The 26,990-nt window shown below is 39.1% G+C and overlaps 1 protein-coding gene across 2 annotated transcripts in view; it reads right to left on the reverse strand.

Annotated features, from left to right (window-relative positions):
* Positions 1-1,130: 1,130 nt before the first annotated feature.
* ROBO2 (roundabout guidance receptor 2) overlaps positions 1,131-26,990 on the reverse strand; it is a 581,029-nt gene continuing 555,169 nt past the window's right edge. The window contains exons 25-29 of one of the 2 annotated variants that reach the window (XM_019528742.1): positions 25,344-25,526; positions 20,392-20,562; positions 15,366-15,626; positions 6,303-6,404; positions 1,131-5,039 (exon numbers count right to left, since the gene is read on the reverse strand). In XM_019528742.1, the coding sequence (XP_019384287.1) occupies positions 5,035-5,039; positions 6,303-6,404; positions 15,366-15,626; positions 20,392-20,562; positions 25,344-25,526 (722 nt within the window). In that variant the 3' untranslated portion in view covers positions 1,131-5,034. Of the gene's footprint in view, positions 5,040-6,203; positions 6,405-15,365; positions 15,627-20,391; positions 20,563-25,343; positions 25,527-26,990 lie in introns of both variants that reach the window. The other variant, XM_019528743.1, reaches the window with a different exon arrangement.

Consider the following 26,990-nt stretch of genomic DNA (forward strand, 5'->3'; position numbering starts at 1 on the left):
GGCCATTTCCCACCTTGTTTTCAAAAATAATTTATTTTTAGCTAAAGTCTTCCAGATACTAGGCACAAACCATGATGTGTGGAAAATAAAAGGGGAAAAACAAACAAACAAATAAACAAAATTCTTCTTCATAGAGAGAGTTCCTGTTTTTTTCTTAGCTGGATTTCCAATTAATTTAACTCTAATAAAATCAATAATGCTGATAGTCTAAAATAAACAAAAACGTTTGGTGAAATTTTTTTTTAATGGACCAACACCTATTTCACCTTTACATGCCTAAATGCTATACATGAGAACAAATGTAGCCATATAATTGCCTTTATTTTTAGCACTTACCAGTTTTTAGAATCTACTTCCCCCTTCCTAGTTATGCTTTCCCTACACCTCTCTTGTGAACTTACTCAGAATTCTCCACCATGCTGTATGGTAGAACTGCATTTCCCAAGCAAGCTCATAAATCATTTTAATTCCCAAAAATAGTTGAAAAATACACATGAAATGTTTGGAGTAGGGTAGATGTGGGGGTCTTGCAACCCTTATCCTGTGGTTAAGGGCACTTGTGCAGGGAGTGGGAGAGCTGGGTCACAGGCTCCCCTAGGGTGCCTGAACCTGCATCCTCCCACTTCCCAGCAAAGTCCTTTAACCACCAGGTGGGCTAGGCATGGCCCAGAAGGTTATTCAGCCTTCCTCTTGAAGCTGGCCCACTGTAAAGCCAACAAAGGAAGATATAGAGGACCAGATAAAGGAAAATAAGGCAGGGGGAGTTTGGCTTAGTGACATAGAAGGGAGAGGACCTGGGTTTCTGGCCACTGCAGAAGCTATGTTGTGGCCATTGATCCAATTAATATTACATGTGAAGTGTAGAAGAGTCATACTTTATAACTGCAGCAGTTATATGGCCACATCTGGGGAGTAGGTAAAACTTACGTGTAATAAAGGTGAAGGGATTTGGCCCTAATTCTCACCATGTCCTCAAACCCTTTCTCTTCTCAGGATTCTCTCACAAGATTGTCTCAGAACTTCTTTAATATCTGGCAACATAAAGGTCAAAGAGAGTATTATTATTTTAATCTGACTCTCATCTCTCTGTTTAGGCTACTGGATAGTTAAATAAATACACTAAAACAATCCATGCTTCTCTTTTTTATACTTTTTTGTCATCAATTACAAAGGTGTTACAAAACATTTTTCTGTTGTATTTGAGGATATTACCAGAAAACAATGAAAAGAGTCATTGATTAGGAAGTGTTTTGGATCAGGAACCTGGTGCACATGAAGAAAACGCTATTGCTAGATGCCATTTGATGTATATATACATCACTGAAATGGCTGTCCATATAGCAATACACCACTGAAGCATATTTTTCATTTCTACCTTCCCTCCCACACCTCATTGTCAACTCCTTTTTTAAAACAACATATAATATATGCAAAAAACAGAAGAAAGTGACTTAGAGCATGTCTATGTATAATGGGATATTGCACCTGTAGCTGCCCTAGTGCAAAACTCCAGTGCAGATAAGCTACACCAGTGCAAAACAGGACTTCCATAATGTGGCAAATGGCAATTTCAAACCAGGAGTCTACAAGCCTTGTATTATATTGATCTAGCATATCTAAAATGGGGCTCTGGCACCAGTATAGCTAAATCAATGTAGTTTTATTCTTACAACTGTTCTAATTATAGACAAACTTTAGATAAACCCAGCGGTGCCCAACCTTTTTGCCCCACAGGCCAGATGGGCAGTGCCTAGCCCAGTTTTGGGATGGGTCTGGCTAGTAGGATATGGGGCAGATATGGTAGGGGCCCAATCCAGCTGTGTGGGAGCGTGGCAGGGAATGACCCAACCCCAATTCAGCTGTGAGGGGGGAGTGGCTGTGGCCTGGCCCTGATCCACATAGCTAGAGGGACAAGGTCTGGCCTGCCCTAATCCAGCTTCATGGGAATTGAGAATTTGGCAGTGGTTGTGTGATGGCAGTATTGCTACTGCTCCCCACTGCCAAATTTCCCTACTTGTGGGGAGCTCCATGCCCCAGATGCCATGGTTCTGTGGGCTGGATGTGGTCCTCAGGCCTTGGATCAGTCCTGTGATGGCCAACATTTACCACTGGCCAAAGCAGGCACGACAGCATTGACTTCAGTGACTGCTGCTACTAGTTTTGGTGAATTTGTAATAGAGCCAATAACTGCGCTCAAAAATAGCACTAAATTAAATTAACTGTAAGTGGACAGTGATATTTATAGCTCAGTCTATGTTATTATTGCCTGATTGTTCCCAGTTTCGGTTTGTTTACAGTTTTTCACATATTGACTCCTTACTCGAGTTCTTTTAACATAGGTTTGAAATGTGAATATGTTTTATTTTTTCCCCAGTAAATATACAATACACACTTCAACAGTACTATTAACCAACTTTTTATGCCAATTAAACTTTGCTGCACTAACAATACCAATGAAACACATTAAGAGGTCATACTTTTTTGTGAAAAAACTGTAGCCAATAAACAAATTTAAAAAAACAATTCTAAGTGCTGCCACAAAATCCCTTTTGTTTAAACACATTATTCACAATAAATGTTTTCCATTTTTAAAAATGAAAGAATACTTCTTTTAAAATAGTAAATTAAACTGCATTTTAAAAATATGTATTGTGGTTCATTGGAAGTACACTGTATAGAAAAGAAAAAAAAGAGACATCACCTGTAAGAAAATGGAGACACTTTGCCATACACACCGACTCCTTCTTATGAAATATTGTAAGCAACTTATTAATGAACAAAAACATAGAGAAGCAGATGGACAAGTTAGTGAATATCATGGTACTGCACAGCTTTAATACTGACACACATTTACTTTTCAGTGGAAGAGATAAAACACATACCTGAAAGTAATTGGAATGGCTTTTATAAACTTCTAATGGTACCAATATATAAATAGTATTTAGTAAGTAAGGTGTTCCACCAAAGCTCAGCACAGCGGTCAAATAAATAATCCAAATAAATAATCTTTTTGTGATATAAAAACATCAAAAATCTTATACTTTTTTTACCTGTTAAATACGTTCATTTTAAACAATGATTTTAACTATATCCGTTAAACCAGCAGGAAAGTTACCAAGTTTTTTTGGTTAAATATATAAATGAATTCATACTCTTGCTTTGATTTCTTTTGGCTTGTAACCTGCTAAGTAACAATGTTGGCCTTAAGTAATTTTTTTTTTTATATTTGCTAGTGCTGAGTTAAAAACGATAACTGCAGTGTTTTATCTTATCATGGAGCAATTTAATGGAATGAAAAGCAACACATAAATTTAGCAGTATAATTTACTTGTCCTAGGATTTTTCCATCACTAAAAGTGTACTTAATACTGGTGAGCTCAAGGCAATATAAACAACAACATAGACTGGTTATACTTAAAAAGTGTATAAATGCAAACTTGTATTCATGATCAAATAGCTAACAGAAAAAAGCTGTAGAAAGAAATATTTAAATTAAGTATTGAATGAATGTGCTCTACATGTACATGTTTCTAATAGTTGACGTCCTAGTCACTGAGATTTCAGGGGTTTATGAATTTTAAACTAAGTCATGGAAACTAATGATGAGACAGGATGCTGTTATTAATGTCCACTTACAGAGTCTGGTTTATTCAAAAAGCGTATAAACATGCGTTATTTTCTCATTAATTTAAATCCAAGCATTAGAAATAGGTCCAAGATTTTCTTTGTTTGGATCCAATTTTTGAGAATTTATCAAACTGCAAGAAACATATTTACTACAAACTGCTGCTTTCTTTTCAAATGCTAATACTTTTTTACTATTGATTCAGTGGATTTCACTTCAGTTATTGAGGACTTCAGTTACTGAAACACAAAGACTTGTTGAGACTGCATAAAAACAATTAATGTCATGAATTTCAGTGGTGCAGCTCTATCCTCTGTACTATACATGTATTGGAAAGATGAAATAAGCTATTTTGACATATTTCTTTTTTGGAAGCAGCCTGAATATATCTCAGTAATAAATTGCATCTTTAACTACTTGCTTGATATTCCTAGAGTTCATATTGTTGTTTTTCTTCTGGGAGATCTTGGCATTATTGGGTTGGAGAGATTAATTATGGTAATCCTTTTTCAAACTGCAATATAAAAACGCTTTAGTGAAACACCTTAATTCCTTGAATTTGTTGCAAGGGTCCCCCTCTCTTATTCAGTTGCATTTGGTGGGTAAAAACTGATATTAAGAGTTGAGAACCTTCTAATTCTATTCAGAGGTCCATCTCATGCTATACTCTTTTCTTCATATTCACTTTTGAAACTCGTATTTCCATCCTTTGACCCCTTTGTAAATAGTAAAAGCAACCATGTTGCTTTTTATTACACAATTTAATTCTGTCCCTGATGTCTTCACTAACATCAATTTTGCCTGTCATCTTCCTATTTCTACACCCCAATGGAAAACCATCTAACATACTCCATTACATCCAATGTTATCCAACAAAGTTCACAGCACATAAACGCTCTTCACACATTCAGTCTTTTTTTCTTCTTCATGTCACGAGGAGTAGAGTTTTGTGCTTATCACCAAATAAAATTGCAGTGCAAACTTTAAACATAAAAGTTACACAATTAAAAGTTAATATATGGCACCACAGCCTATTAATTCACATATAGTACAACAGACCAATTAAAACAGACAATAATATGAACATAGCTAAAAAGGTGAGCTTGCATAGCAATGCAACAAAAGAAATTATATACAGAGGGAAATCCTTTTCATCCTTCAGGGTGATTTTTTTCTTTCTTTTTTATATACTCCTGACAAGAAATAGTTTAAGGTGGATGGTGTATTAAAGAGAAGAACACAAGTAAAGTATCTGTGGGATATGTGTGGCTGTGTGTCTTTACATTGCATTTACAGTTCTTTTAATAGTACATAAATAAAGAAAATGTTCATTGCACTGTTTAGTGTCATCACTTCCATGAGTTCAGACCTGATGGTCCATCAGAGCAGCTTGGGATGTCTCTTCTTAACTACTCTATAGAAAGAGACAGAGAGAAAAAAGGTTGCAATATGTAAGAGGAAGTTAAATGTAAAATTACTGCAGCACACACAATAAACATGCCTAGTTATTTTGTTCAACTTTTTTTGGATAAGAAGTGTTTAACATTTAGCACTTATCAGTTGTCATCTTCGCGGTATAACATTTCACTGCATGTAGTGGGGAGAGGTGAGTGTGTGAGAGAGAGGCAGAGAACTATTATGTCTTTCTCACCATACAGTGTGGTAACTTGGTTAATATTAGCAGCATCTACACGAGATGTTTTCCGCATTCCCTAATTAGCCTGGCAGTAAAGTGTCTCCATCTACATGTGCAGAGATATTAGGCAGGAGTAAATTAATTAACCCTGCTGTAGCTTAGTAGTACTGTGTCTGAGACAAGTACTATCTTACGGTGGAGTTTTTTATGCAGTCACAATGTGTAAATGCTGACAGGGCTGGCTGGAACATGAGAGTACAACCAAGTGGGGGTTGTCCGCCAGCTAGCCCCACACTATAGTACCATCATGCCCCGGTCAGCCACTATACACCACAATGAGCCAGGCAGAGCAACCCCAAGTTGGCGGGCTAACTCCTGGGGCTCCCTTCCAGCCAGGGCTTCACCACCCTGGCTCAGTGCTGCAGTCTCAGGGGCACATGTAAATGCTGTGCCCAGGAGCAATAAACTCTGGCATGAACCATGTACTTCCATGTGCAGATACATCCACTAAAAATCTGTTTTGCCTCTTAGAGTGATATGCAAGTGCTGTCACTGTACAAGGTAAGGGGTTGTTAGTACTTGGCTAACAAAAGGCCTGTTCTAACGCCCAGTGGATTCAGTTTCCATTTACACTATCATTGCAGACTTACAGATATATTAAATAAATGGCCCTAGCATACATCACAGCATTGCATCTATTAAAATCACTTTGTAGGGCTCAGTCTCACCCAAGTCTACTGCCAAAGAGAGACAAATTTAAACCACTTGGCCTCATCATAGGAAAGAGACATTTCAGAAGTGACAGCAATCTGGGTCAGAATCATATCTGACTGTCAGAATGAGCCTCCTCCTCTCTAGAGGTCAATCCTGTATCACTGAAACTATTAATGAGGTTTTTGTGTCTCTTTTGACAGTCTGAATTGTAACTACAAAGGCACTTACATAATTCACCAGTAAACTGTCCTTGACTGTTTGATCCCACATAGCCTACATCTAGAAGGTCACTGGCATTGCGTTGGTGACCTCCTCGCAAGACTTCACCTTTTCTAGGTCCAGTTGATCCTTTAGAAGATGCAGTTCCTGAAGAACTGTGACCACCTGGGGATGGGAAGCTGGGCTTACTATATGGCACCAGTGCCTCCTCTAGAAGAAAAGAAAACAGAAACAAAGTGAAAATATAACTTCTCTATGAAGTACATCATCCAGATGAGAACAAAAAGCCATTAAAGATTGCATGTAAAAGGAGATTTGTTTTCTTTTCTTTTGCTGTATGATATGGCAGCAGTACCTAAAATACCTTCATGTTCATTTTTTGCTGCTTCCACAACAATGAAAACAGCATGAATTTAATCTTGTTTTCATGTACACTCATAAATTTGTTTGTATTAATTATAAACATCTAGATTCATTATGAAAAAAGAGATGATGAATCATAGATTGCTTAATAAAAATAGACATGCACATGCAATACAATTTCCAGAATAATGCAGCTATGATTAGATTTTTGCTTTAAGCTTGGAGAAACGTGCTTTTTCCCCCTTTTCTTTGGTTTAAATTATGGTTACATTACCTCAATCAATTTAGATAAAGAACTACAGTATCAGCTAATTTAATTAGCTTCTTTCAGTTCAGTAATTTCCAAGGATGTAAAAGTATATTGGCGATTATTTTACTGGTTGTAAATTCCAGTGGAAAACTGTATTGTACAAGTAATTTTAATGTTTGGAATATTTGGGATGTATACATTTTTTTCTTTTTCTTCTTGGTGCTCTACACTGGACACAGGTTTAGTTTTCTGTCTATACCTCCTTTCAAGAAAACCTTTGACATGAGGCTGCTAAAGGGAGGAGGACCATACCTAGAAGCGGTGTCCTCCAGCACACTGCTGTTTTTCATCAGAAACTGAAAGCAAAAGAACGGAGTCCACATGGGACTTTAGGTGGGCTAATTAACACTTATGAATGACAGCCTGACTGTAGCACTTCATATTAGGACACAGCCTAGACAGAGTAGCTTGATTTTGGACACTATGTTTAGGACATCACTGCAATGGATAGTAAGTTTACTATGAATACACAAGCAAGGACTAACACCTGGTGCTAACAGGTTCACACCCCTGTTTTTTTCCCACAATATCTAGCAAAACAAGGCCTCAGATATGATTGGGGTTTGGGTACTGCTATAACTATAACAATGGAAGCAACAAAGAGTAGGATTGGTCTGGCACATAAACTATAGAAGCAAGCCATTTATTCTGTAGAACCGGTTTGTTTTCTTGTACACACGGTGCTCAAGCCATCTTCAGGAAGGAACCTTGTCAGTTTGTAAAACCTAGGTTCAGCAAAGAACTTAAGTATAAAGCTAACGTTAAGCATGAGAGTAATCCTCATTGAAGTAAATGGGACTACTCACATGCTTATTTGTACTTGCTGAAGTACTTTACTGGATCAGAATCTAAGTTGGGTTTCTCTTTCTCTTCTTCCCATTACTAAACGATGTTACTGAGTGAGACATGACTCCTTCAATACAGGGTAAAGAAAGATGAGGATATTTGGAAAAGGGAAAGGAAGATGAGAGGAATCTTAAAACTCACAGAGTAGGACACTAGCTCTTCAGGGAATAAGGACTGATATCAATTTTGTGTACTATGACTGTACTGTCCTTGGTAAAATGTAAGCAAACTCTTAAAAGATATAAGAAAATAGCATCTGTCAAAGACCTTCACATTTTATTAAAAGTTTTTAACCAGCAAGCTCTAACAAGAAACCCAGATGGCAACCCTCTGACTAAAGACTGCCTGAAATATGGTACAATGTGCAAAGAAAACAATAAAAGCAAATAATGTAAATCAGTTTAGCAGAGAGCTGGCTGCATGTTTTGGGAATGAAAAGTTGCTAGTTGCACAGAAGAGTTTGAGTGTGAAATATATTGAAAACTTATTTTTTGGGGGGGAAGGTTTCTATTTTTTCTAAGGGTAAGGGTATAATGGGTATAGTGAAATATTTAAAAAGATCCTATTATAAATCATATCTCTGTTAATAATTTAACTGAATGTATGCTGGTGTGAGACATGTATGTAATACATAAATTAAATCATTACATTAAATCACAGATGTAACAAAGGCTTCTAATATTCTGTCTAAATCCCCTAGTCAGTTCTGAAGTTCTTCAACTATGCTTATTGAGTGTCATTTTTTTCCCAGCACTGTGATCCTCAAGAGGTCCACTGACTATGTTTTTCCCTTTGCAGGACTGAGCTTTCATTTGCTACATTTCTTGCACTTATACAACAGGAAAAGCCTTTATATAGTCCACTTCAGTTGAGCAACTAATGACTTCATGATTATCAAACCTGGTGTTACATTGTGCTGATCAATGAGGTAACTCAACATACAACATTTAGGGTTGAAGCTGCTAGTTGGAACACCTTAGAGGTGAACAAAAGTAATCAGCAAAGACACTTTCTAGAATTAGGCTATGGGTGCTCATTTAAAAACTACAAGGACTTGAGGAGCAAGAGTGCACAACTAAAACCTTCCGGTTACATGTCATGGGCTGAGGAGGGAGAGAAGAACTGAGGCAGTAAACAGAAGACTGCAGCGTTGGTGCCACTGTGAAGGCTTCAGCTTCTATGACCACAGCCTGCTCTTCGAGAGAGAGGCAGTGGTCTGTCGGGAAGAGATGCCCTCCACCTTACTCCACTGGGGAAAAAGCTCTTCTCAGCCAGAACGGCTGACCTGCTCAACCAGGCTTTAAACTAAGCTTGCCAGGAAATGGGCAGATAACCACCAGAGCAAGCTCACCAAGCATCAGCTGCAAAATCAGCAGGTTAGGATGCTCAAGGGAACCCACTCCTACTCTAGTCCAGGAACAGAGCTTTTCCATGAGTACAAGGAAGCCTAGGGCCTCCAACGACATACTAGCCTGTACACTAATGCTAGGAGTTTGGGGAATAAACAGGAGGAACTGCTAAACAAAAATGACAATGATCTCATAGGGATAACAGAGACCTGGCGGGACTCCTCTTATGACCAAACTATGGGTATAAATGGTTATACCCTGTACAGGAGAGATTGTGCTGAAAAAAAGGGCAGTGGTGTAGCTCTCTATGTAAAGGAGAACTACATGTCCCTACAGGCTGAGATTGGCATGCAAGGAGGATGGCTGGAGACCCTTTGGGTTAGAATATGAGGGGAATGTAGTGAAGGGGATACAATGGTAGGAATCTACTACAGACTTCTAACTCAGGAACAAGAGCTTGGTCAAGAATTTGTCAGGGACTGGCCAAAGCCGCACACTCTCCGTGCATGGTTGCCATGGAAGACTTCAACTACCCGGACATATCATGGGAAGAGCACTCGGCCAAATCCAATCAGTCTCAAAGCTTCCCTATATGCATGGATGAGCTCTACCTGTCTCAAGAAGTTTATGGGCCAACAAGAGGTAAGCCACTGCTGGACCTGGTGCTGGCCAAAGAGCATGCTCTTCTCAGTGACCTAAGAATCAGAAAGAACTTGGGTGACAGTGACCATGAGTTGACCACTTTCACTATCCATCACAAAGCTGGCAAGTCAGCCAGCAATGCAGTAGTCCTTGACTTTAGGAAAGCTGTTTTCATAAGTTCAGGAGGCTTGTTGTTAAGGCCTTGAGAGGCCAATCTGCTTAATGATTACTTTGCGTCGGTTTTTCACCAGCCCAAAGGGACCACCTTGCCTTACATGATGCGGGACGACCAAGGTGAGAGCCAATGTGGTGCCCATCTTCAAGGAAGGGAGGAAAGAACACCCAGGAAACTACAAGACAATCAGTTTGACCTCAATCCCTGGGAAGATTTTGGAAAAAGTTATCAAAGAAACCATTCTTGACAGGCTAACAGAAGGCAACATTCTGAGGGATAGACAAAACAGGTTTGTTGCGGGTAGGTCTTACCTGACCAACCTCATTTCCTTCTATGACCAGGAGACGTATCACTTGGATAAAAGAGAAGAGGTTGATATAATATATTTGGATTTTTAAAAAAGCCTTTGACCTTGTGTCCCATGATGTCCTCATGGAAAAATTGGGCAACTGCAGCCTTGACTACTCCACAGTCTGATGGCTGGGGAACTGGCTTCGAGGTCAGACCCAGAGAGTGGTAGTTGATGGAATGAAATCCACATGGCACTCTGTGACTAGCAGTGTCCCTCAAGGCTCTGTTTTCAGTCCTGTACTCTTTAATGTCTTCATAAACAACCTGGACACTGGTGTCAGAAGCAGATTGGCTAAGTTTGCTGACAACACCAAACTTTGGGGAAGAGGGTCCACACTTGAAGACAGGCTGGTGATCCAGGCCAACCTTGAAAAGGCTGACAAAGTGGGCAGATGAAAACCTGATGGCATTCAATATGGAGGGTGATCCACTTTGGGTAAAAAAAGGGTCCATCACATTTATAGGCTCAGCAATGCTACACTCACTAGTACCATGATCAAAAGAGACTTGGGGGTCATGATTGACCACAAGATGAACATGAACCATCAATGTGATACTGCAGCAGGCAAAGTGTACAAACCTCTGGCTTGCATCTACTGATGCATCTCAAGCAAGACCCAGGATGTCATCCTCCTCCTGTACTCAGCCTTGGTGAGGCTGCAGCTGAAGTACTTTTTTTTTTTTTGGGGGGGGTTGTATTTATTGCACCACTCCTGGAAGCACTGTAATACCAGGCTGATGCATGGAGAGGATGGAGCAAGCTCCAGTTCCACCTCCCAACACCAAAAATCCATTCAACACAGACCTCCTATGGAGGACATAGGTAAGAACAGGAACTACACATGATCTTAGCCTAAAAAAGGCCAAGAGTACTGCATCAAATTCTGGGCTCCACAATTTAGGAAGGATGTGGAGAAGACTGCAAGAGTTAAGAGGAGAGCCACATGCATGATCATGCCTTATGAAGAGAGGCTGCCAGCTATGGGACTCTTCTGGAGAAGCACAGGCTCAGGGGTGACTTGGTGGCAGCCTATAAGTACATAAGGGGTGTGTATCAGGATCTGGGGAAACACATGTTCACCAGAGCACCCCAAGGGATGACAAGATTCAATGATCACAAACTCTTGCAAGATCAGTTTAGGCTGGACATAAGGAAATACTTCTTTACTGTCTGAGCCCACAAAGCCTGGAACAGACTCCTCCCAGAAATGATGCAAGCACCTACTCTGGACACTTTTAAGAAACATTTGGATGCTTATCTTGCTGGGATCCTTTGACCCTAGCTGACTTCCTGCCCCTTGGGCAGGGGGCTAGATCCAATGATCTTACAAAGTCCCTTTCAGCCCTAATGCCTATGAATCTATGAGTTCATACTCTTGGAGGGGAGGGGGGGACTAGATCATTGGTTGGGTCCTACAACAGTTGAGGTTACTATAGCAGCTAGTCAAGGACTAAAAGATTCATTGGCTTATGTGAATGTAATTTACTGAAAAAATAATATGACAAATAATCAAAATTGTTCACGCTATAAGTCATTCAATATTATGGAGAGTAACATAAAATAATGCATCCTTCAGAAAGTACTCAGCCACAATTGCTGTTTTATATGTACAGTAGCCAAATTGTGTTAATTTTTTTACTAGTAAAGTGTGCACAGTCTTTGTTCTGAAAGCTGTGATTGATCAAACACGTTTGCATATGCACAACTTGGAGCACTCTCACAGTTTTCTTTCGTGAGCCAAATCAATGGAACTATTTAGGAGAGTAAAATTATTGACATGTGTAAGTGCTTGGATAACTGGGATCTAAAATGTAGATATGAGGCACTGACTAAAAACAACACACTAGAGAATAAAAAGGAAACGAGGACTTAAAGAATTACGAGGGTACTAGGATTCTTGATCCTTTCTACTATGAATATATTATTCCATATAAGATTTCTATTGTAATAGAATGGAATCCATTGACCCCTTTAACCTTCAATCTAAAAATGCTTTCAAAATATTAACACTTAGTATCAGTGAACATGTTTAGAATGATGTCAATTAAATTGAGCAATTGTTCTTTTCAGAAAGAAGCCAATTAAAATGACTTCTTTGGAAATATTTTAGAAATGCAACTGCTATCTGATGACCCAGTAAACTTGATCATGAGTAAAAGAAACAGTTCAGGATAGATTTTAAAGGGGGAAAAAGGTAAAGATGTCCATTCATAATTATTACTATTAAAATCATGCATAAGTATTCCGTATTAAAATTAGCAGAGGAAGAATATGGAGATGAAAAGCTGAAAAGCAAGAAGTTGGAGTGGAGAAGAAATATATACATAGTGGGTGCATCTATACATATACTTTACTGTGGAGCAGACTAATTAGCTCCACAGTAAAGCACTGCTGTCTACACATGTGCTGGTATTAGGGAAACAGTAAACGAATTAACTCCACCATAGAATAGTAATGCTGGGGACAGTACTATCTTATGGAGGAGTAATTACCTGCAGTGAAATTTACATGAAGCCACTGACTATGGGTGTAAATTGCACCTGGTCAGCCCAGCCAGTGAGGGGCCAGACTCCTACCTGCTGCCTAGCCACACAGCTCTGCAGGTTCTGCACCCTCATGCCCCAACCAGCCCCTCCACCACCTGATATCACCACCCAAACCATAGGGCTAAGCCCTGTGCCCCCTGCAAGCCCAGGCCTGCTGTGCCCCAGCTCAAATTGTTGCTGTCCCGGGCGTATGTGTAGACATTGCACGCAGGAGCAGTTTACTCTGGCTCCAACTGCTCTGGAGTTTATTGATTTGCATTAATTACTCATGTAGATGCACCCAGTAGGCACTTGCAAACCACTATAATCCACTGCAGAGAGGTTTTGAGGTCAGTTCACTATATCCTTCCCACCAAAGAGAAGAACAGTAACACCTCCTAAACTATATAACAAGGGAAACCTTGAACTTCTTACATGCCTTGGACCTCCTCAGTTTCAAAGGGCAAACAGTTGTTTTCAAAGGACAAGCAGATATTGTGACAAGTCATGCCTGTGTTTGCTCTGGAACTGAAATAACCTGGATTGGTGTATACACACCTTGCACCTTGTGCAAATCAGAGTTTAGCATGAAGCTGACTGGGCTGGTTTGTTTGTTTGGGTTTTTTTTGATTCAACGACGGACTCTCAGTTTTAAAGGACAAGCAATGCATAATCATTCCATCCCTCAGAAAGAGACCTGCACCATTGGTCACTTTGGGCAGCAGAAGATGAGGGAGGAATTTGGATCAGACTTCCGGGCTGCAATGAGAATTCTATTGCTGCAGTGTTCCTGTGGTACTGATTAGTTGCTATCCTCTTCTGTCCCTCTGGTTTCAACTACTAAGAGACGAAACCCTAAGGTCCATAGCAATTATAACTTTGAACACAGGAGTTAAACATAAATATATTTTGTTGTATATGTTGAAGAAATTGAAGTATCTCTTTTGTTACTCTTAAGGTCATTATTGGACTATGCATTGTAACTTTAATATATTGTTATTGTTTGAAGCCAATATATGTATGATGAAGGAAGCAGGATATTCATTTAAGTTACCTTTCACTTGAAGGGAAGGTACTTCCCTTCACATGATGGTACTAATGAAGGAATCACAGGAGCAATATTATGTTCTGAAATAAGTTAACAGTATTTACTGTATCAACTGTAAGTAGACATTAAGATAATTTTTCTTTTGTCAAGAATTCAGCAGAACAATTTTTTCTTCCTGAGGCTGAGATAAAAGGGAATATATATAGGCTTGGAATGGCTGTTGCATTTGTCCCAGGACAAGCCGTGCCTTTGTTTGTCCCACAACAGAAATATCCTGGATTGGTGTGTACATACATTGTCCTTCTAATCAGAGTTTAGCAAACAGCTGACTGCACTGTTATTTTTCTGTCATTGATTCAATGTTGCAATCCTAGAATTACTGTTCAGATGCACTTTGGGATGTCCCAGCATAAACTGTCAGGACTTCTTATACCATGAACCTTTCAAAGATATATCCTGGAAAAAAGCCTGTGGACTTCTGGACAACTGTACTTTGTCCTGGGATAAAATGATTTATTTTGGGACACGTGACATCTGTTTATAGCCACTGGTACCATATTCATAAATCTATTATCCAGGAACAGGTGCCTCCTGTACCTCATTGTTTTAACAGACATTAGGTGAGTGTGTAAAATATCTAAGAGAATCACTGCTTGAATAATTATTATTATTTGTGCAAGTTTATTGCATGCACAAATATACAACATAACCCTAGAAAAGCATGGTGTATGCTTTGACTGTTTTCAGTTCCTCATTTAATTGTCTCCTTGTTTGTTTTATTTAACCAGCAGTGAGCTAAGTATGAGAAGTGGGTTAAAGAAAATAGTTAACGTATATGAAATGGTTGACAGAGGAAATTGTGAATGTTGTTCAACTATATCTGCAGTCCAATCTTACTTCCTTTACACATTTAAACAAGCCTGAAATAAATGTAAAAACCAAGATTAGTACTTAAAAAAGGTAAGTTGCTGATTAAAACTGGAAGACTGAAGTGCTGCCATGCTAAGCTTAACTGATGAAGATTGCTTTGTCATACCTTCAGATAAAGAGAAAATGATACTACAAATATAGCTGGAAAGACTGATGGAATGTCTGAAGTTAAGAAGGGGCAGCCTACTGCAGGCATACAAAACCAGCTAGCTTCAGTTTAGGTGCTGGTTGAAAACACTGGGAAATATGACCCTCCAAGTACAATTAAATATATCGTATCAGGAAATACTTAGAAATCTTTTCCTCTTTTCTTGCCAGCCAAGAACAGCGTTCTGCTTCTATTTTCCTTCTGCAACATTTGGCAACAGTATTAATTCCCAAAGCCATGTAAAGAATGCACTGATTTATGCTTTAATGCAATCTCAACGTTGCAGGAGGGAACGCAGAACCTTGAACTTGGATCAAAGTAGATTAGCAGGCTTTCATTCCACTTGTGGATGTTTCATTCTTCTACTATGAGCCTTGAAAATGCTAAAGTCTCTGGTTTATCTCACATTCTTGTGAGTTATAAATGCTCAGTGGAAATGTTTCAAAAAGCTGTCTCTGTTTTTGATTGGTGCAGCACACACACCTGATCCAAACGCTTGTTTGTGTTGGGCTTTCCTTAAATCTTCTTGACGTTCTGTGGAGCTTATCCATTCCTGGGTTTGTCGCTGCCATTCTAATGATGTTCTAGCTTGACGATCCAATGAGCTCTTTGCTTCATCTATGTTGGATGTATGCTGCCTCTCAAGAGAACTTCCTTTTCTCTCTGCCGAACCTCCACGTTGGCCAGGGCCTATCTGCTGCCTTAAACCCTGACCAGGGGGCGGGTCTGGTGGTGGTGGAAGATCTAAAAAACGTGAATAAGATTTAGAACAAACTAATATTTAACTGAAATGAAAGATCTGTTTGAAGTTGCAGGAAAAAAAAATCTCCCTTAAAAATTGTATGGGTCCCTTGGGAAGCTTTTTTTTTTTTTTACTTTTTAAAGAAAATGCATATGCATATTAGTCTGAAGGATGTTTTTATTTGTCAGGGTATCCTCATTTCAATTGAGTTGGGACCTGCTTCCTCACTCCAAGCATTTACTTTCATTTTTGGCATTTGGAGTTTGAATAAATTCAAAATTTGCAAGTACAACTTTCTCAAAGTTGACCTAATTTCTAATTTTGAAAAATATCAAATTAATTTAAATGTGTTTACCATTAAAACAATAACAATACCCATGTCAAAATACATATTTTAAATGAATCCAGCTAATGATGGCAAATATTTTTGCATGATAGTTTCAAAATTCAATGAAAATTTGTAATTGTTAAAATTTTTGAATAACTGTATATTTCAAGTCCTTATAAAATAGCCAACTGATTACTGAAATAGCCAATTTTGTGACATAAACATCAGATTTATATCCAAGCCACTAAGGTACTACTATTTAAAACAAGGTTTCAAATTAGGCTTTCAATGAAAAAGTGTGGTTTTTTTACTATACAGAAAGCTAGGACAGTGACAAAGCCTGGCGATGCGGACAATATGATTAAAAATTAAAATAGCCTAATAATAGATTAGGGTTTCTATTTAATCCAAGATCATTTTGAGAATGATAAAAAGAAAATGGAAGCGCCACAGACATTCACCTAAGAAGTTTTTCCATGCTGCTTACCTGTAGTGCATATACATCAACCTGTAGTTTATAAGTATGTACTATATTATGGTCAATTTTATGGCTATTTTTTTAGCATGCTGGGATAGGTCCTTAGCTGTAAGTCAGTATCTCTGTTGACTTAACACCTGGTGAGGCTCTATCCCTTTGTTTTTTATCCTTGGTACATTACAGCAATGTAAAGACTTCTCATGAAACTTGAAAAGTTGTGACAAATAGTACAGATGTGTCATGATGTCTTGGGTTGTAACTACAATGAGACCAAAAACGAGGAAGAGTTGCATCTTCTAGTGCCACTGTACTTTTGCTTTTGAATGGGGTGCTAAATATTCCACTTTGGAATATCTATTTTCTACCTAGCATGAGTTTATAATCTGTCAGCAGGTTTGGTATGCACTTTATGCTCAGTACCAATTTATTTGAGACTTTTTTAGTTATGAATATAGCTGTGACCTTTCATGCCAATGAATGTGTTTGAGTTATGGTAGGTAGAAGAGGGAGGGTATGAGAGTCTGCCAATGTTGAAATTGTTTTATGATGTTGGCTTCAAAAATGTTTTTTCTTATAATTGATGTTATTGCAATCATAGCTGGTTAGCTTACAGAACCACAAATTGGCATTTGCTTGTGCAATTGGAAGTCAGATTACTAAACTTGTAATGTATAGCCTCTGTTTGGACATCCATTGAATCCAGCAAAAGCAGCCATTATATAATGTTGGATAACGACATTCTACAAATTAGGACTATTACAGTTTAAAATGAACAAGTGTGAAAAAAATAATATGGCGGAACCTAAATGAGTGGCAGACAGTAAAACAGAAATAAAAACACCAAACATTAAATTTAAACACTATTTCAGTATTATTACTTCACAGGCTACAGAGACTTTCATTTGGAAATCCCAGTGCAGATTGAGAGCTCTCAGTAACCATACACTGGTGAGGAAAAAAGAGACGGGAACAGGAGATCTGTATTTGTCCAGTTACAACTCCTGGTTCTGGAAGGAATTTCCTCGGTGAGTTCCGGCAAGAAATTTAACCTAGGTTTCCTTCTTTATCCATCTCTAAAATAGGAATACTTGTTACATGATGCCCAGCAGGGATGTGGAAACTCACATGTATAAAGCATTTTGATATGATCAGATGATTTTAAGTGAAATGTGGTATTATTTTTCATAAGGCTTTGCACACGTCTGGAAGTATTACATGTAAATGCTTCCATTGCACAGTGTTGACCGCTTGCACCCTAACCCAGGATGAACTATGTCTGGGTTCAACTGTAAGGATTTATGCTCCCACCAACCAAACATTCTCTGATCAAGCTATCTAATTATTTGATGTCTGGCAAGGTCCCTTCAAAACACCCCATTTCTGCTTAAGCAACTTGTATGCTCTGCACCAGTAATCACTCCCTGCCTTAGTTATAGTTACCAGACACAAACTGCTGTCTCCCTGCACCTATACAAAGACCTTTCTGCATCTGGGGCCATAATAAATCTCTTCCCATATCAGAGAAGGCTGACCTGGACCCCACTCCCCCAACACTTCACAACATAAAAAACTGGTAGCCATAGATGCGTCCTTTAAAACATTATACATATATACACACACGCGCGCAAAGTAGGAATTTAAGTCATCAAAAAATTAGAGAGACTAGGATTTAAAGTCTCAGTTCCCTATGCCCAGGTCATTATCACTAGACGTTTTGCTATAGCATGTGCTGAGGGAAGCAAAATCATTCCCTAAGATCAACGGCTCCAGAAAAGTTGCAAACCAAAAAGGATAGTGATTTCCCTGGAGACGCCCTGATGCATAACTGCATTACCAAGTACTTTGGTTTTTCTATCTAAACATAGATGACTTGTAAGAGTTGATAGCAGGGAGGCACAATTTAAAGGTTCTGGTTAAAATGGGGAGTGGAGGCACGGACCCCCTTTGGATCTCTCTGTCTCTCTCCCTCTCGCAGCGGTACCACATCCCAACAGAAGCAGCAGTTGGGACAGGTTGAGGCACTGAGAGCTGTGCTCTGCTGCTGGTGCATGGGCAGCCTCTGGCCACAAGGGGAGCTGCAACAGGCTCTGCGTGCTGATACTGCGCTCCCTGCTGCCTCTGTCTGTGGGAGGAGCTGCAGCAGCAGCAGCAGCATAGCCACCTTTTGCAGAACCCCTAGACGTGTTCAACAGAGCCCCCCCCAAAATCTGGGGGAGGGTGGGGGGTGTCTCTGTCTGCTCTCCCCCACCCCACAATGCACCACCTATGCATCCAAATAGGATTTCTCTGTCAAATGTCAGGTACAACATTTATCCTGGATGTCCAGACCTGGCTAGTAGCTGACTGTTTTGGTGTGATGCCAGGCAAGACACCATGAATACTGTCTGATAACAAGATTAACGTAGGGAAAAACTGCAAGGTGATTTATAATTGAAAAGTGGGGGCAATGGCAGCCTTCTTTACTGGTTTTACAGTTGAGGGACTGGGAATTCAGATGCTCCAGGAAAGCATAACCCCTGAGAAGAGACTATGAGTTTTAGTTTGGGATTAGTTGAGCCACCATTAAGAGCGCAGAGTGCTAGTTTGATTACAGGTCAAGTCACTGCAGGTACCACTCTCGCAGGTCCTTGCAGTCTCACAATACCCTGGACAAAAAATGGCCTATGGTAGAATGGTTAGCAGCAAACAGCCTCTTTTGCAGAAGCAAGTTATTCTTTGTTTCTCTTTGATTACTATTCCCTTTCATTTACTATGAAAGCAACCTGTGAGGCATTCCTTACAATCATTGTGAGTATCCCATACACTGTAACCTCAGCACAGGTGAACTGAAGCAAAGATTGGTTAATAACCAGGGATCCTGATTTTCTGTGCTAAAAAAATCCCCAATTTTTGTATTAAAAAAGTAACACAAAAACCACATTTATATATATTCCACTTGGTTCTGTAATATTATATATATATGTTGGCAGAGACAAGTGGGAGAGCCAATCATTTGGGTAATTAAAAAAGAAGGAACAAACACAATAGGAGTTTGCAAGTGAGAAGTGGGAGTTGGAGAGAAATAGATTAGAGCTCCCTCTCTGTGGGGCTGCCAGAGAATTGAAAAGAGAGAAAGTGCTCCTAAGGGGCTGAGGTGGGTAGAAAAATGGGCCGCATGACTAGTCTGCGAGACAGGAATGTTAGGCAACCCTGACATGACTTATTTTGAACATTTCTGTTGGCTAGCAAATGGCATGAATGAAGTAGAAAACAGGGTTGCCTTGAATTTTTTCTTGGGAATTTGTTCATCTGAATACAGCTACGACTATTTATCTGAGTTTTATAGCTTGTGTAAAATTACCCAAAAGTTATGCTTCTGATGAAAGATCATGTGAATTTCAGTCATTTCTGATAAGACCTGGATCAAGATTATAGGAAATCCAAGAGATGTTAGTTTAAAAAGACAGGGACCAAAGAAGTTTGTTTTAAATTTTGATCAATGGAGCAACCAAATTTTACATATCTCTTAATTCAACATTGCTCACTTGAGGATTTAGGGACTAAGGGATTTCAGATGCAAAACAAAAAGCCCACTCCAAAATATATTCTCTTAGCCAGGGGTAGCCAAGCTATATCATGCACAGGCATTTTCTGTGTGTGGTACATGGCAGACTGGGGAGGAGATAGTGGCAGACAGGACATGGAGTAGAAAACAGAACAGCAGATTAGAAAAGCAGCACAGACCATGAAGATGAAAGCAAACAGCAAATTATGCAGAGAGCCCACAGCAGGGAGCAGAAAGCAGAGTAGCTGATCAGGCAGGGGAAGAAGATTGTAGGGAAGGTGTAAAGCTAATCTGCAGGATGTCTGATAAAAAGGTTGGCCCCACTGCTTTAAGGAACACTACATTGTTTTTTCAACTCGTGCACTGTACATGTTGCAGCACATCAGCACAGACCTGATTTTAACCCACAGAACTTACCGTCTGTCATTCCTTCCCTACGGTGTGGCAATGGGGGTTGGTCCAATCTGCCTCCCTTGTGTTTTTTAGTAGGCCTAGGTCTCTGACTCTGATTCACAGCTGCACTTGTGTTGCTATCAGTAGAAAATGGACTGCTTGGCCGAGGTCTCTGAGAAGAAGGATATGCCTTGCCTAAAAAAAAACATATGGGAAACATTATTGCAGTGAACTGGGCTGTCCTTTTAGATGTCTACCCATTCTCCACTGAATATTTTTTAGTTCTCAGGGGCAACTTGAATGAAAAGCAGGATTCTTGTTAAGGTCCCCAGTGATGACTATTGCTTTTAGGTACACCCTGTACACAAAGTGGAAAACTCAGCATTATGTGGTCTTTTATTGTTTTAATTCAATCTGTTCTATCCATTATAATAAGTGTGTTCTATAATGCCTACATACTTTATATGCTGAATAGATGTGTTTGAACAACTACCTATTCTTACAGAGGGGAAAACAGTTTTACACCCATGTCAAATTTGTTCTCCATAGACACCCTCTCTGATTACACAAGGATACATACACACAAGGCCAGATTCTCATCTTAAGTTATACCAGTGAACTAAGTCTATAGAGTAATGTCAATGATAATATAATTTATTTTACAAAATACATATTAAAGTAGGCCTGTATAACTAGTGGCCTCCCAAAATAAAAGCACAGGTACATTTCTTTTGCAATAATCTCCCCTTATTTTATTGTATATGATGAAAGTATAGGTGTCTATTGAAACCAATTACAAATGCACTTTGGGTTGATTTAGTATTCAAAACTGACGGCCAAACTGGTTGGTATAATTCCTTTACAATAGATATTTTTTCATCCTTGATGCTATTCTAATGGGGCAGCATTCAGCAGTATTGGAGCAGGATTCACATGAGCACCGTTCATCATTTCTTTTTAAATACACATATTTATTGGGTTCAGGTCTTCCAGGTATCTGAATACATGATTTTCTTATTTTTTAATCAGGCTGGAAGAGAATTTTATAATGTATTTTCCCAATACATTTCTTTTTTGTTTAATTTCTTTTACATCTGTCACATTTAAACAGGCTTTATTTTGAACTTGTTTTAATGTTACCCAGTGTTGAAAGTTTTCAGGCAATCAGATACGCTGATCTTGCTGAGCAGATACACTGCTCATTGGAGACCCATTGGTTTTGGACAAAATTTATGTAGGACTTCATGGCAGAGACAAAGTACTGTATGTACTTTGTGTTCCATTTAACCCCATGCTTTTTGGATGTTATTTCTGACCTGTGGTGTAATTTAGAGACGCCTTTGGGTTTCTCCAAACTATGTTGCCTAGTAAAAGTGTTTAAAGGACTAAAATACTGGCAGAAGACAGCCAGACTACAGCAATGCTCTGAACAATCTTCTTCTAATCTCACTTTAATCTACTCCCTGGTTTAGCAAGACTCGGGATCCATATTAATTTAGTTATGTTGTTTTTTATGATATTGGCAATTTCTTTCATGAAAGAACAGTGCAAAATTACAGTCCAAAATATTGCCCACAGTTTCTTAATTTTTAATCATGTATTCATACATGAGAGAATTGCTTTTTTTTTAGTATCTTATTTTCTCTATGGTTTCATACTGTCTCTAGATAGGAATACAATCATAAAAAGACAAGAATAAAATATTAAGGATTTAATTTGAAAATACTGTGGCTGAGATATTCAGAGATGACCCTGAAATTCCACCCTTTACTCACATTGTAAAGAAATATCTTATAAAAGCAAACTCCTACTAACATGTAAGCACAACTGAGTGAGTCTAGGATGAAGTTCCATATTTCACTGAATGTTAGTGATTTCATAAGTTTGACTTTTAATTCATAATGTCAGCTTCTGTGATTGTTTCATGTACCCATGGAAGTAAGAGGCTAATAACAATAGCACTGACATGAATCAGACATAGGGCAGACAGGTGACGGTGCAAGCTTCCCAACACAGCTCTTTCACTGCAAATCTTATCTGACCTGAGCTACCTTTGCTATTCTCATCTGGAGTCTCTCAAGCAAAAAACTGCTCAATTGTGCCAAATTCTTTGTGGTGGATTAAATGTGTTCATATAGAGCAAAGGGCATGTCCACCGAGCTCATCTTCATTTGCAATTGAATTTTCCTGTCATAGTGCGTTATAAAAGAAAAAGAAAAAACAAGTCATTGAACAGTATGGCAAGGAGCATGATGCCCTCTAAAAGTATAAGGCATCATATGATTGGGAACTGATGCTCCAGTGTCTTTCATTCCACATAGTCAGCTACATGCATGCAAAGTGAACGTAAGATGCTATCAACTGAGAAGTTTCCATTCACATCAGGGATAGCATTTTACATTCACTTTCTCCTTGAGGGAAAATGTCTATGCAGAATAGGCAAAGAATTAGGACCTGGAGACTCTCTCCCTAAACAGTGTCAGAAAGAATGCTGCGTCTTCTCAGCTGGAAAAACACCCTGTTACACTATGAAGGAGTGATTATGGTACAGCAACAAGATAATATTCATTTTAAAGACTGCATCAATATACTGTTTAATAGAACATGCTAGCCTAGGAGGATGTATTGTAGGAGGTATCACATCATCATTAGTCTACAACTAGGGGTCGTGTCCAGGCAAGTGCCACTGTGCAGTATATGGTGCCGCAAACTGCACATGGAGCTGTTCTCTGCGCTGCAAGGAAGCAGACCAAGGGTGGGGCTTTGACGCCAAGATATGCAGAAGTAAAAAAAAAACCTGCACAAAAAAAAGTGGAGTGGCACAACTGGGGGCAGCACATGCCACTCAATACTGGAGCCTGGCCAGGCAAAGCCACACCTTGGCCAGACTCCTAGTGGCAGGATCACCACTGGTGCACCCCCAGGATGCCTCCAGGATCCCAGATAAGGCTGCTGGGGCCAGTCCAGTGATGACTCCAGGCCTCCCTTACCGCACCTGGGGTAACCTGCCACATGCCAGAGAGCATGTGGTACGGGTGTTCCCCAGGGACAAATAGCGGCACAAGGTGTGTCACTGCTGGCTATCCCCGGAGAACCAAATTGGACACAACCTGGGAGTATTTCTTTTTCCTGTCAACTCAGACTCTTACGAAAAGAATAATAAATTATTGCCAGGGCAGTTATATGATGACAATGGGATATACTGACATATACTGAAAGTAATGCTTATCACAAGGATAATATGCCATTTTTAAAGTGCATAGAATCACTTGTCTTGCAGCATAACACTTACTCAAAACCTATTTGGGTGTTTTTCAAGCTAAGATGATACAACACTTGACAAAAGATACATCTTCCTTGCACAGATATACTGTGAAATATGACACATGTTAAAGTGTGTGCATGTGTGACAGGGGCAGAGCTTGCTTCTCTTAATAGGCCTAATCCAAAGGTCATTGAAGTCAATGGAAATCTTGGCAACAGCTTCACTAGGCTTGATTCAACCCGAGTAAGAGCACACAAATATTGGAAAGGGTTTAAAAGGTTGTTTTTCTTATACATGACTTTCTGCAGAGTTTTCTGAGGCAAAATAATCAGTTTTATTTGGCCAAGCGCTGCCTGCTTGGTGTAGCTGCATGTCTGCACATTAGCTTTTTTTTCCCAAAGCAAAACAACAATCAATGTTTCCCCAATAGAACAAAGAAATATGAGGAGTCGTCTTTTTCAAATAGTGAAATAACTCTTTTTAAAGAATGAGGAACTTAACTAAAAAGCCTGGGTAAAATTCTGGCCTCATGCAAGTCAGTGGCAAAACTCCCATTGGTGTAAACAAAGCTGGGATTTCACCATATGTCTTTGCAGGTGGCTTGGGCGGGTGCCACAACCCCTCTAGCTTTTAGTCAGGAAGCCATGAAGTCACTAAAGTTATTTTGCATATACACAAATTTTGCTAGCAGCCCCTGTGTTTCTGGGCAATTTTCCTAACTGCAAGTCATTTACTGACATGCATGATTTATATGAGAAGAATACTAAAAGTTCCAACATTATGGGACCACTGCAACACCTGTGTGGAGGAATGTGTAATGAATACCTAACAAAAAGAACAAATATCTGTAATTCTCATAGTTCTAATAGTCTGTTTTTGGATTTAAATAAATAGCAATGCTTATTTCGCTGTTTTGTTCAAAGTGAATCAATTCTCTCTTTATCCAAAACACTTTTTTTAACTTAAATTTTACTTTGTGCTCTTAGAAACAAACATGTGAAAAATGACACATAGGCTTGTAAATTATAAATTTATTCCTATTTACCACTTTATTGTAGAAGCATAATGTGGGTTGTTTAAAAAGCAAGAGTCATTTTGGACTGTTACATTTAACTTGTAGGTGCAGTTGATACATTTTCAATTAATATTCAGCAATCCAAATGTAATTAGGTATTGAATTAAGTGCCTGCAGAGGCACCTGATTAAGAGGGCTGTTAAATAGTTGCACTGTTAATGATAAACTTACACCACCTCACCCCACATTTAGAGTCTTCCCAGAAAATGTTTTTGCAAGTGAGAGGTGATAGAGAAGCAGTAATGGAGACAGCAGTGCTTTTCATCACGAGAAATATTATTGATTGTGAGAGATTTTGCAAAAACTAAATCATCAGAAATTGCATGGCAAAATTAGTAGTCTCTTCATTGCAATATAAAAGGGAACACATGTCAGTAAATCTATAGTGGAGGCAGAGTAAAGAGAAATAGCAGACTAAAGGTTGTAATTAAAAGCTTGTGCTATTCATTGCTCTGGATTGCCAAAATTAACACACAGTGTAAAGCTTTGATTAAACTATGCAGATAAAAAATCCATCCACCTTTTTCCATGCATGTTAGATAAATGTTGAGTGAGACAGGTTCACTGAAAAGTAGAAGTGGAAGAAAGGAAGAGAAGCCCTTCATGCAGAAAGCATCAACTTTTGAGTCTACAAACCTGTTCTTGTTAGGCTGGTTCCATCCAGCCTAAAACCAGCTTTATCTGCTGCTGCAACCAGTGCTTGTGCAAAACTGCCGCTGGTAAAGATGGAGTCATCTGAGGAGCTACCTACACTAGATCTATGACTAGAAAAGTTACGGTCCTCATCAGACGCAGAACCCCATCCATTTACCATTGAACCTAAAAACAAATGTAGGGGGCTAGTGAGTTGTAGACATTTCATATTTTAGCTGTTCATTTATAGCTCTAAGGCACATCAAGTCTCTCCTGTCTACTCAGAAAACATCTTTTAGGCCTAGCTGGAATCTCATTCATAGTTTGTCAAGCAGTTCAGTTGTTTGGACCACATAAACAAAACAGCACATACCTTTAAACATGTGAGAACTTTGTAATAGCCTCTATTGGAAGTTTATAGATTTATTCTGGATTTAAGGCAGCATAAAATTGATCTAGTTTTGATTCCACATGTTGTAAAGTAAGATATATGTGGGTATATATGTGTATTGATTGTTATATTGGACCTTAATTAAGTAAAGCATAAATGTGCTTATGTCTCACTGAATGTGCATAAAGTGAGAACACACATGCTTAAAAACTGACCTGAATAGGGATGGACTTATACACGGTTAGTTCTTTTTTCTGAATTGAAGCTTTTAAAGTAATAATGAAGTCTCTGTGTCAAAACTGTATCTGATTCCTTTTTTTCCCCCTCATGTCCTTGTGACAAGGTATTTAGCAAGTTTTCATAGCTTTGTTGGAATCTGACAGGCCATGCCATGAACACTTTGGCTATAGCATCAAACTTACAACCTCTGAAATGCTAACTATACACCCTAGTGCCCATGCCTCCCATGCCACCCCAGCTCCCACTTGCTACACTTAAATTCATTGTAATTCACTGAACAAATTAAAGAGTTTCTTTCTTAAAAGGTTAGAAATAGATCTGCAGGAAAAGAGAAAATACATTTTGAATTTAATAGAGTCACTCACTGATTCAAATGCTGGCTTCACGGTCTGGTTATGCATTATCAGTATTGTACAGGGGAAAATGTCTTCAGAGGCAGGTACCAAGTGAAAAATAACATGTCAAGTCTTTTCAGAGATACAGTAAAGAGTTAACTATTTACTAATGATTGGAGAATGCATCCTCTCTCTTGTTAGTCTGTCTCTAAGTTTAATATATGAAGTATGGCTTTTGACGTACAATGTACTGTATGCTATATCTTACATTTTCAAATGTTCTTTTTGTTTTTCAAAGGTGCTGAACACCTATTGCACACACGGACCTCAACTGAAGTTGTGAGCATTCGATACTTTTAAAAAATGGTGGCATACATCATCAGGGTGGATCCAGAGTGGGTGCAGTGGTACAGCTATGCTACTACCCCCATTCAGATTAGATCCAGCCCAGGAGCCTCTGGGGGACTTTTTAAAAATCCCCAGCACATGTAAGAATTCACCTCCTGCCCTCCATGCTCAGAAGCACATCTCATTCCCCCCAACTGCCACCTCTTTCCCCATGTTTTGGGGTGGAGAAAAGTTTCAAAGCAGCTCTAGGGTTGGGCTTAGCTAGGAACCATGACAGCAGGAGAGATGATGGGTAGGGGGCTCCCCCTTCTCATGTCTGCTCCCAGCCAAGGGTTT

The sequence above is a fragment of the Crocodylus porosus genome, unplaced genomic scaffold (genome assembly GCF_001723895.1).
Source record: "Crocodylus porosus isolate Cpor-Errol unplaced genomic scaffold, CroPor_comp1, whole genome shotgun sequence".
NCBI lineage: Eukaryota > Metazoa > Chordata > Crocodylia > Crocodylidae > Crocodylus > Crocodylus porosus.